The sequence below is a fragment of the Thecamonas trahens genome (genome assembly GCF_000142905.1).
Source record: "Thecamonas trahens ATCC 50062 unplaced genomic scaffold supercont1.13, whole genome shotgun sequence".
NCBI lineage: Eukaryota > Apusomonadida > Apusomonadidae > Thecamonas > Thecamonas trahens.
Window position 1 is genome coordinate 547,439 of NW_013657667.1, and position 13,613 is coordinate 561,051.

The 13,613-nt window shown below is 62.1% G+C and overlaps 3 protein-coding genes across 3 annotated transcripts; 2 read left to right on the forward strand and 1 right to left on the reverse strand.

The window, feature by feature from the left end:
• Positions 1-325: 325 nt before the first annotated feature.
• AMSG_03655 (zinc finger protein 330) lies at positions 326-1,575 on the forward strand. Its single transcript, XM_013904542.1, has 2 exons — positions 326-444; positions 713-1,575. Exons 1-2 carry the CDS (start codon positions 348-350, stop codon positions 1,393-1,395), a joined length of 780 nt encoding a protein of 259 aa, XP_013759996.1. The 5' UTR covers positions 326-347; the 3' UTR covers positions 1,396-1,575.
• AMSG_03656 (TKL protein kinase) lies at positions 1,138-6,581 on the reverse strand (the record flags this gene model as incomplete). Its single annotated transcript, XM_013904543.1, has 1 exon — positions 1,138-6,581. A coding segment is annotated over one exon (5,151 nt), but the record flags the coding sequence as incomplete, so codon positions are not given.
• A 372-nt stretch (positions 6,582-6,953) lies between these two features.
• On the forward strand, positions 6,954-12,339 carry AMSG_03657 (TKL protein kinase; the record flags this gene model as incomplete). The annotated part of the gene is made up of 2 exons (XM_013904544.1): positions 6,954-6,994; positions 7,467-12,339. 2 exons carry the CDS (start codon positions 6,954-6,956, stop codon positions 12,337-12,339), a joined length of 4,914 nt encoding a protein of 1,637 aa, XP_013759998.1.
• Positions 12,340-13,613: the final 1,274 nt, after the last annotated feature.

Below are 13,613 nucleotides of genomic sequence, written 5' to 3' on the forward strand. Positions count from 1 at the left end.
CAATTACCCAGCTGCTGCAAGTGTTGCCCACGAGACTCGACCCGTCTCGACCAGACACTATGACAGATAGTGTCTGTTCGTTTGGCCAGTAGTCCGACCAGTCGACAAGCACTGCCTACTTACTTGCACGTGAAGTAGCCGCAATATCATCGCGACTGTATCGCCGCCACTGGCGCAGATGACTGGCTGAGACGTAGTGGCGGCCTGGCGGGCGGCAGGTCAACTGCGATTCCATTGCAATGATGTCGCCGCTCAGCGGCTGGCGGTGGCAATGGCGATGGCGATGGTGATGGCCCGCGACGTCGACGTTGACCAACACTTGCCTCGCCGATTGTCGTCGACGCACGATGCCCAAGAAGAAGACCGGCCAGGCCAAGAAGCGGGCCAAGATGAAGAGCCGCCAGGCTGAGATCCGCTCAGGCGCACAACGTGACCTTGCACGGAGTATGTTGCACAGCGCGAGGGAGAGGGAGAGGGAGAGGGAGAGGGAGAGAGAGAGAGAGAGAGTGTGTGTGTGTTTGTGTTTGTGGCGGGTGACGTATGGCTTGGCGTGGTATAGTTGGTGTGTGCGTGTGTGGGGAAGGTGTGTGTGTGTGATGTGTCTGTGTCTCGTATGGCATACGTGTGGTGTGCGGTGTGTTTGTGGTGCGACGTCGCCCTCACCCCGTCCACCCCGTCCACCCCATCCACCCCCTCCACCCCCCGTCCACAGGCAACTGCAACACATCGTACGAATGCAAGCAGTGCGGGATGCGACAGCGGACACGGGCGTTCTGCTACTTTTGCCATGCGATGCAAAAGCCGGCGGCATGCGCGCAGTGCGGACGGACAAAGTGCTTGGGCGGCGACTGTGCTGTGCGGCATGGGGCCAAGCACGCGACGGGCATGGATCTTGTGGGCGCTGTGTGCGACCATTGCGCGGCATGGGTCTGCCACTCGCGCAAGTGCCTCACCACGCATGCGTGCGCCTGCCCGCTCGCCGACATGGTGTGCATCGTGTGCTGCCGTGGGCCCGAGGTGTGCGGCGGCCGGTTCTTCAACTGCTCGACATGCTCGGCGGCGCTTTGCGAGGAGGATCAGCTCCAGCACGAGGGCACTTGCACCACCATCGATGGCGACTCGTTCAAGTGCAAGAGCTGCAACCGGACTGGCGTTTACTCTTGTCTCTCGTGCAAGGTCTCGTTTTGTGACACCCACGTTGTCCGGCGTGGGGTCGTCCTCTCCGCAGGCGCCAACCCGCCGTGCCCAAAGTGCTCCGTCACCGTCGTCGAGACCAAGGCTGTCTCGGTCTCCACCCGCAAGTACGAGTACGGGCGCCACAACACGGCCGACCAAAGTAAGGCCGACATGTGGTTTGCGCCGTCGCGCGCCTCGGGCGCCGGGCCCTCGGGCTAACTGTTCGCATTGTTTGTTTGGCGACAATAGCTCGCTCAGACACGGCAGAACTCGTCCTCCGGCAGGGCGGCGATGAGGTCCTTGACCTCGGCCATTGTTGGTCGATCTGCGGCGAGCGGCGCCCACGCCCTGCCGAGCACCGCGCCGAGCCGCGGGCCGCACCCGCCGTACGGGACGTTCCCAGCCATGATCTTCTGCGCCACATCGAGCGGCGACTCCCCGGTAAACGCCCTCTGCCCAGTCACGACCTCGTACACCGTGGACGCGTACGAGAAGACATCGGTGGCCGACGTGTCTGCACTGCTCCCGGCGAGCACCTCAGGCGAAGAATATATGATGGATGACGTTGACGAGAGCACAGAGAGTGTTCCGCGGAGCGCAGAGAGCCCAGCGTCGGTGAGCGTCACCCGCGACCCGCCCGAGTCGTAGAGCATGACGTTGGACGGCTTGACCGAGCCATGGACGAAGTTGTCAGCGTGGAGCGAGGCCAGCGTCTCGGCGAGCGCCACCGCAACTCGCCGCGCAAACGCGCCACCGACCCGCCCAGCATCCACCGCCGCCGCCAGCGAGCCATGTTCCACCAACGGGTAGATGATGCCGAGGCACGGCTTGAATGGGCAGATGGCGAGCGGGTGGACCACAAGGTCCTTCTCCGACTGGTGAGACATTCGGAAGACAGAGGCCATCGCCGCTACAAGCTCCACCACGTCCTGCGGCCCGAGATCCTGCTCGGAGAGGAGCTTGACGAGCACAGCCTGCCCGTCGATGTCCGAGATGCAGATCCGCGCAAACGAGCCCATGCCGACCTCGGTGGCGTGGGCGAGAACGCGGATCATTTCCGGAAGCGCGATGAGAATGGGCGAGCCACACCCGAGCTCCGGCAGCGAGAGCGTTTGGTTGGCAAACATATGCTTGGTCGTCTCGGCTCGCGCACAGCCGCGACCGCGAGCCGAATCGATTTTTGCTTCCCTATCCTGCCGCTGGCCAGAGGCAATCCGTGGAGACGCCTCGCTCACTAACGAGACCACGCCCCAGTAGCCCAGAGCTTCGGCTCCTCCACCATTTGCCCTCGGCAGCTCTCCCGACACGCGAGAGACCCGCGGCGTTGCCACATCCAGCAGCTTTCGGAACTTGAGGTTTGAGACCGGGAGTTCCCTGTTGGCACGGGGCCGCCTCGACACACCCGACCCGCGTCGAGAAGCCGAGAGGGTGTACGAGCCCGAGCCGCGGGTCGAGCCCGTCCCACCATCGGTCCCCTCGCCCATCGAGTCGGACGAAAAGTTGGGAAACTGCTGCGCTGACGCGGTCAGCGCACACAGCGTGGCCTCAACAGCGTCGCCCAGCCCGGGAGCCACAAACACACCACTCGCCGCTGACGGTGCCGTCGTCGACACGAGCTCATCGACAACTGGACCTCGAAACGCGAGATATGTTCCGGAAAACGGTCTGCTTAGACTGCGGTTGAGGGTCTCGATCCGCCCGTCGGCGGCCACCACTCGGGCCTCGACTCGCGTTCCGGAGAGCGCCGCAAGAAACTTGGAGGTAAAGGCCACAAAGTGGCACGGCAACGGAAAGACAACCAGGACATGAGTAAGCGTCCAGTCAGCAACCCTGCCCTGTATCTCAGGAGCGTTCTGAAGCAGATGGCCAATGGTTCGGTGAAAAGTGGTCAGTGCCGCGTGAGTCTCCTCGAGCGCCGCGGTCACAGCCTGCGCGTTTTCGGTGACTGAGATAAGCGCGGCAACGACGTGGCCCTCAGGCCGGGCAATGGTTGTCGGGAGAACCACCGAGGAGCGCGAGTACAGCCCCCGCAACTGAGCCGCAAGCCGCGAGAAGCTTGGCCGTTCTTCAGGCTCATGCTCCCACGCTGCTGTCATCAGCGGCACGTACGCCTCACCCCACTCGGGCACAAGTCCGAGCAGCGGCCGGCGGACGGCGGCCGCAACGTCATTGGCTGCCACCACCGGGTGTGTCCCCTTGTATGGCTCGGTCCGCGTCAGCATCTCCCACATCGTAATGCCAAAAGCATAGACATCGGCCGCCGGCGAGAGTCCGGCCTCACCGTCGACCACCACCTCGGGTGCGACCCAAAGGAGCGATGAGAGGTTGTCGCCGGCCACAGCTGGCATCTTGGCGGCGTTTGCATCCAGAAACGACGCGTCCGACGGCGAAGGCATGATCGAACCTTGTTCTGACATGCTCACTTCAGAAAGCCGTGAGTGCAGCGGGCTCCGCGACGTATTTGCGCCATCAGCGAGAACGGCAATCGGTCGGTGCGCGCCGTACGCCGCAGCCTTAATTCGCGGAATACCCACGTCGGCGAGCTTGGGTACCCACCCGGCGTCAAGCAAGATGTTGGGCGATTTGAGGTCCGAGTGGATGGCGCCGGCCTGGTGCAGAAAGTCGACGCCAAGTGCAATACAGTGCATCCACCAGCCGAGAAGCGACTGCGGGAGGTTGAACTCGGCGTTGTGCAAGATGGCATGGAGCGAGCCGCGAGGTAGAAACTCGGTCACAATGCCGCGTGCCTCGACGTCGGCGCCCATGAACATGACAATGTTTGGATGCCGGAGCATGGCGAGCGACATGAGCTCGGCCACAAACTCGAGGTCAGAGAGCCTGGGGCCAGCGCCGGACTGGCCCTCGCGGACGCGCTTGACCACTACCGGCGAGCCGCGCCACTGTGCCTCAAACACAGTGCCAAACGAGCCGGTCCCTATTACGTTGCCAATTCTGAGCTCGTGGCTCGGGATGATGATCGAGTGCGAAGGGAGCGCCGATGCCGGGACCGTCACACGCTCGTGCTTCCGGCTTGACCACAGCACAATGCCGGCCACAAGAGCGCAGACGCAGATAACCACCAGTGGAACAGTGATTGCCGCAGCAAGCGCCCCGGTCGACAAGACCGGCTCATCGCTTGCGCCACAACCGGGGCCAATACATACCTGCGAGAGCGGGAGCGCGCCGCACGTACACGTTGCCAGATTTGCAGCAACGGCGGTGAGCGTCGCGTTGGTCAGCGGCGCAAAGAAGAGCGAGCGGAGGAGCGCCCGTGTATCGCTTGATGCCAGTGCCCAGCGAAGGTAGTCAAAGGCAGCTCGGCGCTTGGCACAAACCGCCGTCGACGAGCACTCAAAGACCCAGTACGTGTACCCCACCAGAGGCCACGCCAGCGGCACAGGCTGATCCACCAGCGTCTTGACGAGTGGAAGCAGTGCGTTGGTCGCCGGAACATTGACTGCATTCGCTGCCGCAGCCCTCACTGTCAGCGGCGTGGCGTCGACTACGTCGCCGGCGGCATTGATCAGCGATGCGAACCGGAGTGAGAGTGCCGATGCCATGTGTCCGCTTGCGTAGCCGAGGCCCGAAGTCTCAAACGCAAACTCGTAGACGAGCGCACCCATCGTGGAGTGTTCGACCAGGCATGGCACTGGCCAGTCGCCGGCTTGGGCAAGCTGAGCCAGCGCCGCTGCGTCGGACGAGAACGACGCCAGTGCGTCGAGAAGGATGCGCGTCTCACCTGACATCTCCGCCGCAGCAGGCGTGAGGACATGGATGCAGATGGTGGAGTTGGGAAGCCAGGGCGCAAGCTCCGGATTAAGCGCCACAATCTGTGAGTCGGCCCACTGGGTGACACGGCCGAGATAGATGTCGGCAACGACGTGGCGCGAGAGCACGAGCCGCGTGAGCGTGGTCGGCGCACCTGTGCGAAATGGAATGACATACGGTAGAACAACAGCAGCGGCGGCAAACGGGACGGCAGCAAGGCCTGGACGCGCCGTGAGATGGTTTTCAAGCGGTGGGAGCTCGGTCGAGGCAAAGACCGCGCGTCGGGTGACGAGTTCGTCGAGCCCGTCGAGTGAGGAAGAGCGCGAAAACTCAACGCGCGAGCCAAACATAGCGTTGTACACCTCAACCGATTGCTCAAGGGCTGAAGCCGCGAGTGGTGAGCCCGAGCCTACAATGAGCTCGCTCGAGCCGTCAGCAATGTACTCGCCGTTGCAGTTGGCGAGGTAGATCTCGCGGTCGAGCGCCGAACGTGCCATCGACGGCACCACGCGTGTCCCGTACAGCCAGGCTCGCTCAGAGACGATGAGCGAAGAGAGTGCACGTCGGATGCCGTTCGCTGTCTGGCGCATCAGCTCGCACGTCTCGCGCGGAACCTTGGTGGCCAACGTCGGAATGGCGAGCCACTCGCCATGCGTCAGCGGCCAGGCACGGGGCAGCGGAGCAAGGAGCACGTTGACGTTTGGCGACGCCAGCGTCGACGCAGCAACTTCTACACTCTGCTCCGAGACTTGTACATGCCCACCAGTGCCATCGATCATGGTGGCGACAAAGAGATCGCGCGAGACGCCGGTGGCGACAAAGGCTTCCGAAGTTACAATGGTGAATGAGTACGGTGTCCGTGGAATGGCGCGGGTGGCAGCCAGGAGCGCGAGCCACGCATTTGTAGGCTCGTTGCTATTACTTATGTACATCACGTTGGTTGAGGTGCCGAACGGGACTTGATTCGGAGGGAGGTTGGAGAAGAGCGACGCGTTGTACGTCCCGCGCTCCTCCATCACCGAGAGCATGTCGCGGACGACTAGGTCCTCGACAAACGGCAATATCGCACGGATAAGGACAACGTGATGGTCGGGCAGTGCAAGGCCTGGATTGACAGCCGCGATGCGCGGGTCATCCCACCTCGTGATCGAGCCGTGCCAGAGAGCGGCGACGAGTTCGGCGTCGAGAACGAGGCCAGGCATGAAGCCGGGTACATTGACCATCGGCACAATGTAGGAGACAGCAATTGGCATGTATGAGATCCGGGTCCAGTCAGTCCCATGTGTTCCGGTCTCGGCGCAAAGAACCTCTGAGCGGCGCGCCGCGTCGGTGGCGAGCGTGTCAGCGCCGCCGCCATCACCGCCACCAGACGTCGACGATGACGGCGGCGGCGGCGGCGGAGCGACATGCGTATCCGCCAGGCCCTTGCAAGCATCCAGGAGAACACGGCGCGAAGCCGAGACAACGATGGAGACTCGTCGTGGTTCGTCCGGCGAAAACGGCTGCCGCCGGTTGGCGTTGTTGTCGCGCACGAGGCCGAGCGGCGGCTCGCCGCGGGCTGTGGCATGGAGCTCAGCAAGAGCATCAGGAATGGCTGCACCTTGAAAGTGCGGCTGCCACGTCGACCGAATGAGCCGCGAGGCAAAGCGCGCAAGGCCGGTGCCCGATGAGAAGCCCGCCGCAATCGAGGTAAAGTACTCGACCTCTGTCTCGGGGGGTCCAGAGTCGGCTGAGTGCGCCAAGTGGGCCAAGACGACGAGTGCGACAGCGGCGAGACAGACCGTCTGTGGTGCCCTCCACACCGCCTTACCCATTGTATACGGACGAGGGGGTAGGAAGGCTAGTAGAGCGGTTGTGGCGGACAACGAGATAGGTGGAGCAAACAACGAACTACTTGCTTGACTTCATGTGCTAGGAGCGACGAACACTGCGTGAGCCGCAGGTCGTGCGTTTGCGGCTTAGCGTGCTGACATGTCCCAATATTTTTAGATTGGGGTCCCGTCCCAACCATGGCTCGACTGCAAAACAGCAGAGTCCGCGCCTCACTGGAGTGACAGCGTTGTCCGGGGCTTGGAAGTTCACGAGCGTGCAAAGTGGGCAAGGGTAGCGGGCTGATACGGTTGCCGGCTGGTACGGTTGTCGGCTACTTGGTGAGGAGGGGGTGGGGGGAGGTTGGGGGGTTGGGGGGGGTTGCTTGACTGCAAATGTTCCACACTTAGCTTTGGCAGACAGTCAGATTGGCATACAAAACAACGATATTCCACCTGTCTCTCGCCTATGCGGCTCAAAACAGCGTTTGTGCTCACACTCCTTGCCGCACTTGCTGTTGCGAGTACAAGGGGTAAGCAGCCAGCTTGGGAACGAGACAACGCCAGCGACGATGGTAGCGACAACAACGACGGGAGCTTTTCCGTCACCGCCGCACATGTCCAAGTCGGCGAGGTGCTTGCGGGCGTGACGGTTGCATCACGTTTGGCAGAGTTTGCTGGCCGAGCGGCCATTATTGGTGAAAACGGAATAAGCGGCACAGCATGGAAGCCGAAGTTGAGGGCGACGTCGTTTGACGAGGGGCTCGACCTCTTGCTGGCCAACTTGCCGACTGCGGTGAGCAATGGACCATGGAAGCCGAATGCCGAGGTTGGCTTGGAAGATGCGGCCGCTTTGGCGGCGGGAGGCGAGGCGCCGTCGTTTGTGACTGCGGCGCTCGGGACGGCAGTGGGGACGCGGGACGTTGTTGACCGCAAGTGTGCGGGACTCGGGTTGAGCAAGTGCGGCGAGATGCTGGAGATTTTCCCATGGGCACTCTCACACCTGATTCCAACGATCAACTTGCCTGGCGTCGGCTCGTCGCTTGTTCTCGACTTACACTTGCTCCACGAGATTCTCTTGGGCGAGATTACAATGTGGAACGACCCGGAGATTGCGGAGCTGAACCCCGGCCGGCTGCTCCCAAGCTCACCCATTACGCTCATCTCGTACCCCGAGCTCGCGATCACTGATGTGTTTGAAGCCTTGCTTACCAACGATACCCACGACGAGGCGCCGCTGTTCTCGTCGTCGAACACGATCGAGACGGAGGATGCGATAGCGGCAGCGTCGATGCTGTTCGCGACGAGCAACTCACTGGCTATCCTCACGTCGCAGACGGTAACTCAGGGTGGATACACGCGACTTGTCATCCCCAAGTTGATCAATGCTGCTGGCGTGGTGGTGTCTTATAGCGAGCGGAGCGTGACGGCAGCGGCGGCGTTGCTCGACGACGACGCGTCCGAAGCGCTCAACTCGAAGGCCGAGGACGCGTGGCCGCTTGTCTTTACCGAGTGGATGGTCATGCCTTCCAAGATCCAAGGTGTGGATCCTCAATTTTGCAGCGCCATGGTCTCAAGCATGTCAGGAGTCAAGTTCCTCATCTCGTCGCTCTTTATTACCGAGCGGCTGTGGCTGTACGGGCATGTGCCGCTGCCGCGTGCGCTGCGCTCGATTGTGGTGCAGCGGTTGCAACAGTTTGAGTGTAATGGAGTAGAGCTGGCGGTATCTGTCGACCGGGTAGACGGCGCCGGCGCGACGTTTCCTTCAAACGTCTACGTCCAGGCCATTGAGTTGTTCAACGTCCTCACCTCGTCGCAACTCTCGTATTCTCCCGTTGGCTCTGGAACAGGCAAGGCAAGGCTGGTGGCTGGCCAGATGCTGTTTGCCGGCTCTGACTCGGCGCTCTCGGACGCAGACCTCAACGCGGTCCCCACTCTTGTGCAGCTACCCTCGCTTGCCGGCGCAGTGGCCATCTCGTACAAGATCAAGATGACTTCCGATGCACCGGCGTTGGTGCCGACGCTTGTGCTCTCGCGATCTGCGCTTGCCGACATTTACCGTGGCGCGATTACGGCGTGGAACCATCCGCAGATCGAGGCGCTCAATCCAGGCCTCGCGCCGTACTTGACCAATGCGACAATTTGCATCCACGTGGTCGACTTTCGGTCAGGAACCACGGGTATTCTCACGGCGGCACTCTCGACTTTTTCGCCAGCGTGGGCGGCAACGATTGGCGAGACTACGTACATCGACGAGTGGCCGGCCGAGCGACCAGAGACGGGTGGTTGCGTGGTGCGCCACCCAACCAAGACGTCGCTCGTGAACGGCATGTTTGCGGATCCAAACGCCATTGGCTACTCCAATCTCGAGCGGGCACAGCGACTTGGTGTCCCACTCGCCTCGCTAGTCAACCGGGCAGGAACGACGGTCGAGGCCTCAGCGGCCACGGTCCAGTCGGCGATTATCGACGCCCAAGACCGGAATGCGCCCAACTCGCGGCTTCCGTACGTCAAGCCGCTGGCTAATGGCGGCTCGCAACTCTCGTGGCCGATTTCGGGCTACACGTACTTTGTCATGGACTGCCACGCGAAGAGCAACTGCGACAAGTTACGGCAAGCAGCCAAGTTTTACCAGTGGCTTGTCACGTCACCGGACGCGTCCGTCATTGCGTCGTCGCTCGGCTTTGCCGCGCTGCCCAACGTGACCACAATGCTGACGGTGGGCGAGCTCGAGCGCTGCACCTGCGGCGGCCGCCCGCTTTTGGATCCGTGCTCGGACGGGCTCTGCGCAGACGCAGCCACATCGACAGGAATCTCTGCGGGGACGATTGTGGCGATTTTGGTTCCGCTGGTGGTGATGGTTGTGGTGTGCGGCGTGCTCGCCGCCGTCTGGATCCACTCGCGGTCCCGTGACGTGGTGTTCAAGCTGGAGGTTGACGAGGACATCCTTGTGGCCAATGAGGAGCTTGAGCTAGGCAGTGCAATTGGGACCGGTTCGTTCGGAACTGTGTACCTGGCGCACTGGCGCGGCTCACCGATGGCCATCAAGTACATGCACGGGCTGGAGGAGAACACGGCCCGACTGGCCGAGTTTGTGGACGAGGCCTCGGTCCTGCTCAAGCTCCGACACCCACACATTGTGCTGTTTATGGGCGTTGTGCTCGAGCCGGCCGGCATCGTTACCGAGTTCCTCCCGCATGGCTCGCTTTACACAGTCCTGCACAACTCGGAGTTGCAGATCGAGCGCAACCTCGCGCTGTGGTGGATGCACTGCATTGCCATGGGCCTGGACTTTCTGCACCACGGTGGCATGGTCCACCGCGACATGAAGTCGCTTAACGTCCTACTCGATGCGGGATGGGTGCCCAAGATCTGCGACTTTGGCCTCTCGTCGTGCAGTGAGTCTTCAGCATCCATGTCGCTCTCGAGGAAAGAGCAGTCAAGGCGGGCACGCAAGCTCAAAAAGCTTGTCAGCAAGATGAACAAGAGAAATGGCGCCAAGTTGCACTCGCTCGGCTCGGCCAGGCATACGGCCGGTTTGTCGTCGAGGAGCTCGCTCAACTCGGCAGGTTCGGGTGGATCCAACGGCTCGAGCGCGGGTGGTTACGGGACGAGCAACGGGGTCAACGCCGCACTCGGCTCGTTGCTGTGGACGGCACCCGAGGTGCTGCAGAACGGCGCCAGTGCATCATCACCTGCGTCTGATGCGTTCGCCTTTGCCATCACGGCATGGGAGATTCTGACGCGTATGGAGCCGTATGCAGGGATGCACCCGGTGGCGGCGGCGACCAAGGTGTCGGATGGGAGCCTGCGCCCGATTCTTGGCGTTGTGCCCGACTGGGGCAAGTCGGTGGTGCCCTTGCTCGAGGAGGCGTGGCACGCTCAGCCGACGGCGCGGCCGCCGCTCTCTGTCATCGGCAAGAAGCTCTCGTCGCAGTATGTGCGCAAGCAGATTGTGCACCCGATGCCGGCGAATCTGCCGAGCGGTGAAGTGGTGGCTGTTCTTATCTCGTGTTCGGAGAATGTCGCCCAACTTAGCGTCGACGTGGGCGAGTGTCGCGAGGCACTGCTCGCCTTCCATGGCATGCTTGACACGCTCGTGGGCGCGCCGAGCTGCAGCGGCGTTATCGCCGATCGAACCCTCGCACACGCAATGGTTGTGTTCAACGTCCCGGCGCACTTTGCATCGTTCGCAGCCGATGCTCTCCGGATGATGGGCAGTGGACCGATGCGTGTCAAGATGGTGGCGGCACACGGCACGATTGTGACGGTTGCACAGGGCGGGACCGAGAACTCAGACCAGCGGTTGCTTCAGTTCTCAGGCCCCGTGATATCCGAGATTCTGTCGCGCAACGCGCCACTTGAGGTCACCGGCATCCTTGTTGCTCCGAGCCTCACCGGCCCGGTGGTCGAGGCGGTGGCGGCGTTCAAGGACGCCGCGGCGTCCAACACAGCCGACGTGATTACGGACATTGGCTCGACCCTCGACTCGGCTTTCCCGGACAACCGAAGTGAGGTGCGGACACCATACGACTCGATGATGCTGGCTGGCGCCAGTGGACAAGGGCTTGGTATCGCGGTCGTCCGGGACTCGACTGAGAGCGGATGGGCGATGGTGGTAAGCGAGACCACAACCAGCACGGCGGCGCCGGCTGAGATGACGCATGCGTCGCTGGTGCCGGCATCATCGGTCAACTCGCTGACAAGTGAGCGGCTCACGCTCTCGGCACTCCAGAGCGGGTCGTCGTTCTTGGTCTCCGGACCGGTGATGAAACGGGTGCTGGCCAAGGGGAGCGAGCTGTGTGTCGGCTCGTTCTCACGGGTGGCAGCGTCGGATGCAGACGGGTCACCGGTGGTGACCAAGACTGTGCTCGAGCAGACCATGTCGTCGGTGGCACTGGTTGAGCTTGTCATGGCCATGGCGTTGCAGTTTGAGCTCATCAAGTCTTTGCCGGATGCAGTCCTCGCTCCCATCGCTGTCTGTCCGTTTCGGCCGCACATCTCAGTCATGTACCCGCTGGTCGAGCTCGGCTCGATCGGCGACGCCATCGCTGCTGGGAACTTTGGTGGCGAGTTCTCCCGCCGTGTCTCGGTGGCGCTGGCGCGGGCGCTGTTTGCGCTCCACACCGAGGGCGTGACGCACGGCTCGATCAAGCCGAGCAATGTAATGCTTATGGAGGCGAGCGGGTCCAAGGTCACACTTATGGATGTAGGCATCAATGGCATCAAGACCTCGCTCTCCACCATGACAATGTCGCCATCGGTCTCGTACTCGTGCCCCGAGGTGCTCAACGGCGAAGCCGTTGGACAGGGCTCGGACATCTTTGGCTTTGCATCGACGGTCTTTGAGCTTGTCAGCGGTAAGCAGGCGTTCACCGGCATCAACGCCATGCAGGTCGCGTACAGGATCATGTCCAGCACAGTACCACCCACGGCACACATCCATCCGGAGCTTGCTGCGCTGCTTGTCTCGTGCTGGGCACCGGCTGCGTCAGACCGACCCCATATGTCGGAGGTTGTCCAGCACTTGTCGCGGTTCACCTCGCTCGAGTTTACGGTGGCAGGGACTGTCGGCGGCGAGCGGTAAAGAATGGGTTAAGTCGTGGAATTTGATCCATGGCGTGCTGAGCGAGGTGAGAGAGCGGCGGCGGATGGTGGCCGAGTACTTTATCGGGGGAGGGCTCGTGAAGGTGGAGGAGGCTGGGCAGTAAATGACGAGGGGCAAGAGTCATGGTGGGAATGGGGGAGATGGTGGTGGCTGTGATCTTGTTTACTTGTGATTGGGGTGTGTTGGGTGTGGTAGAGGTGGTGTTGCTGATGCTGCTGGTCTTGCTGATGCGATTGCTGTCGGGTCGTCCAAGTCGCCGTGCCCGTCGTCGTCGGGATTGAGGCATGGTAGGCCAATGGGAGTGGGTGCAGAGGTTGAGGGGAGGCGTGGATGAGGATGTGGTTGGGGACGAGAGTGAGAGGAGGAGTGGCTTGTTTTCGGCCAGTTGGACTTGGGCCTAGTCATGATCAGCGGCGCAGTTGGCAGGAGGGGCGTCGATGGAGACGAGGGCTTGGGATTGGTGGAGGGGCAGTTTTGAGTTGCGGGGCGAGAGGGAGGAGGGTAGAAGGGAGGGTGAGTACGATCAGGCTAGGAAGTGGTCATGGGTGCGCCATCGTCAGTTGGTGTCGATGTCGGTGCAGGGGAGTGGGTGGGCTGGGCTGGCGACTGGCGATGGAGGTGATGGTGATGGCGACGATGACAATCATGTGCATCAGGCCAACAGTATCTGCGTCATTGTACTCGATGTCGTGCTTCTGCTCGTCCTTCTGATCCCGATCTTGCGTCCTCATCCTCGACCTCGGCCTCGAACCTGGGTTAGGCGCTCGCTCGTTTGGGCTGTCGCTCACAAGGGCCCGCCCGGCAGGATCCGGCGCCGATGGTGATACGCAGCAGCTGGCTTGTTTGCGATGCATGGATCATTCATCCCACTTCCATGTCATATCCCTCTCATCCTCCCTCTCTCTCTCCCCAACAGCCGCAGCGGCCTCAGCCACGGTCACCGCCTCGGGTCGTCCTCCGCCATCGCAACCATGAACCTGCCACCTCAACCATCACTCCCATCACCAGCCATCGCCATCCCCCATCACTATCCTCATCAGCATCAGCATTATCACCAACCTGGTCATCGCCGCCTCGGGCTTGGGCTTCCTCTTCTCGCGCCTCAGCAGCAGCACGGCGCCCATGCCGGCGAGTGGCTGAGCGACGAGCGGCTGGCCGTCACTTGATCACTCGCTGCTCGCCTCGGCCTCGGCCACAGCAGCAGCGCTAGCTGTGGCAGCCATCACACTCATCCCACTCGGGCCATCTACACC

Coding starts and splice junctions, on each gene's coding strand:
- AMSG_03655 (XM_013904542.1), top strand. CDS start 348: ATGCCCAAGAAGAAGACCGGCCAGGCCAAGAAGCGGGCCAAGATGAAG. Junction 445..712: donor ACAACGTGACCTTGCACGGA/GTATGTTGCACA, acceptor CCCCGTCCACAG/GCAACTGCAACACATCGTAC.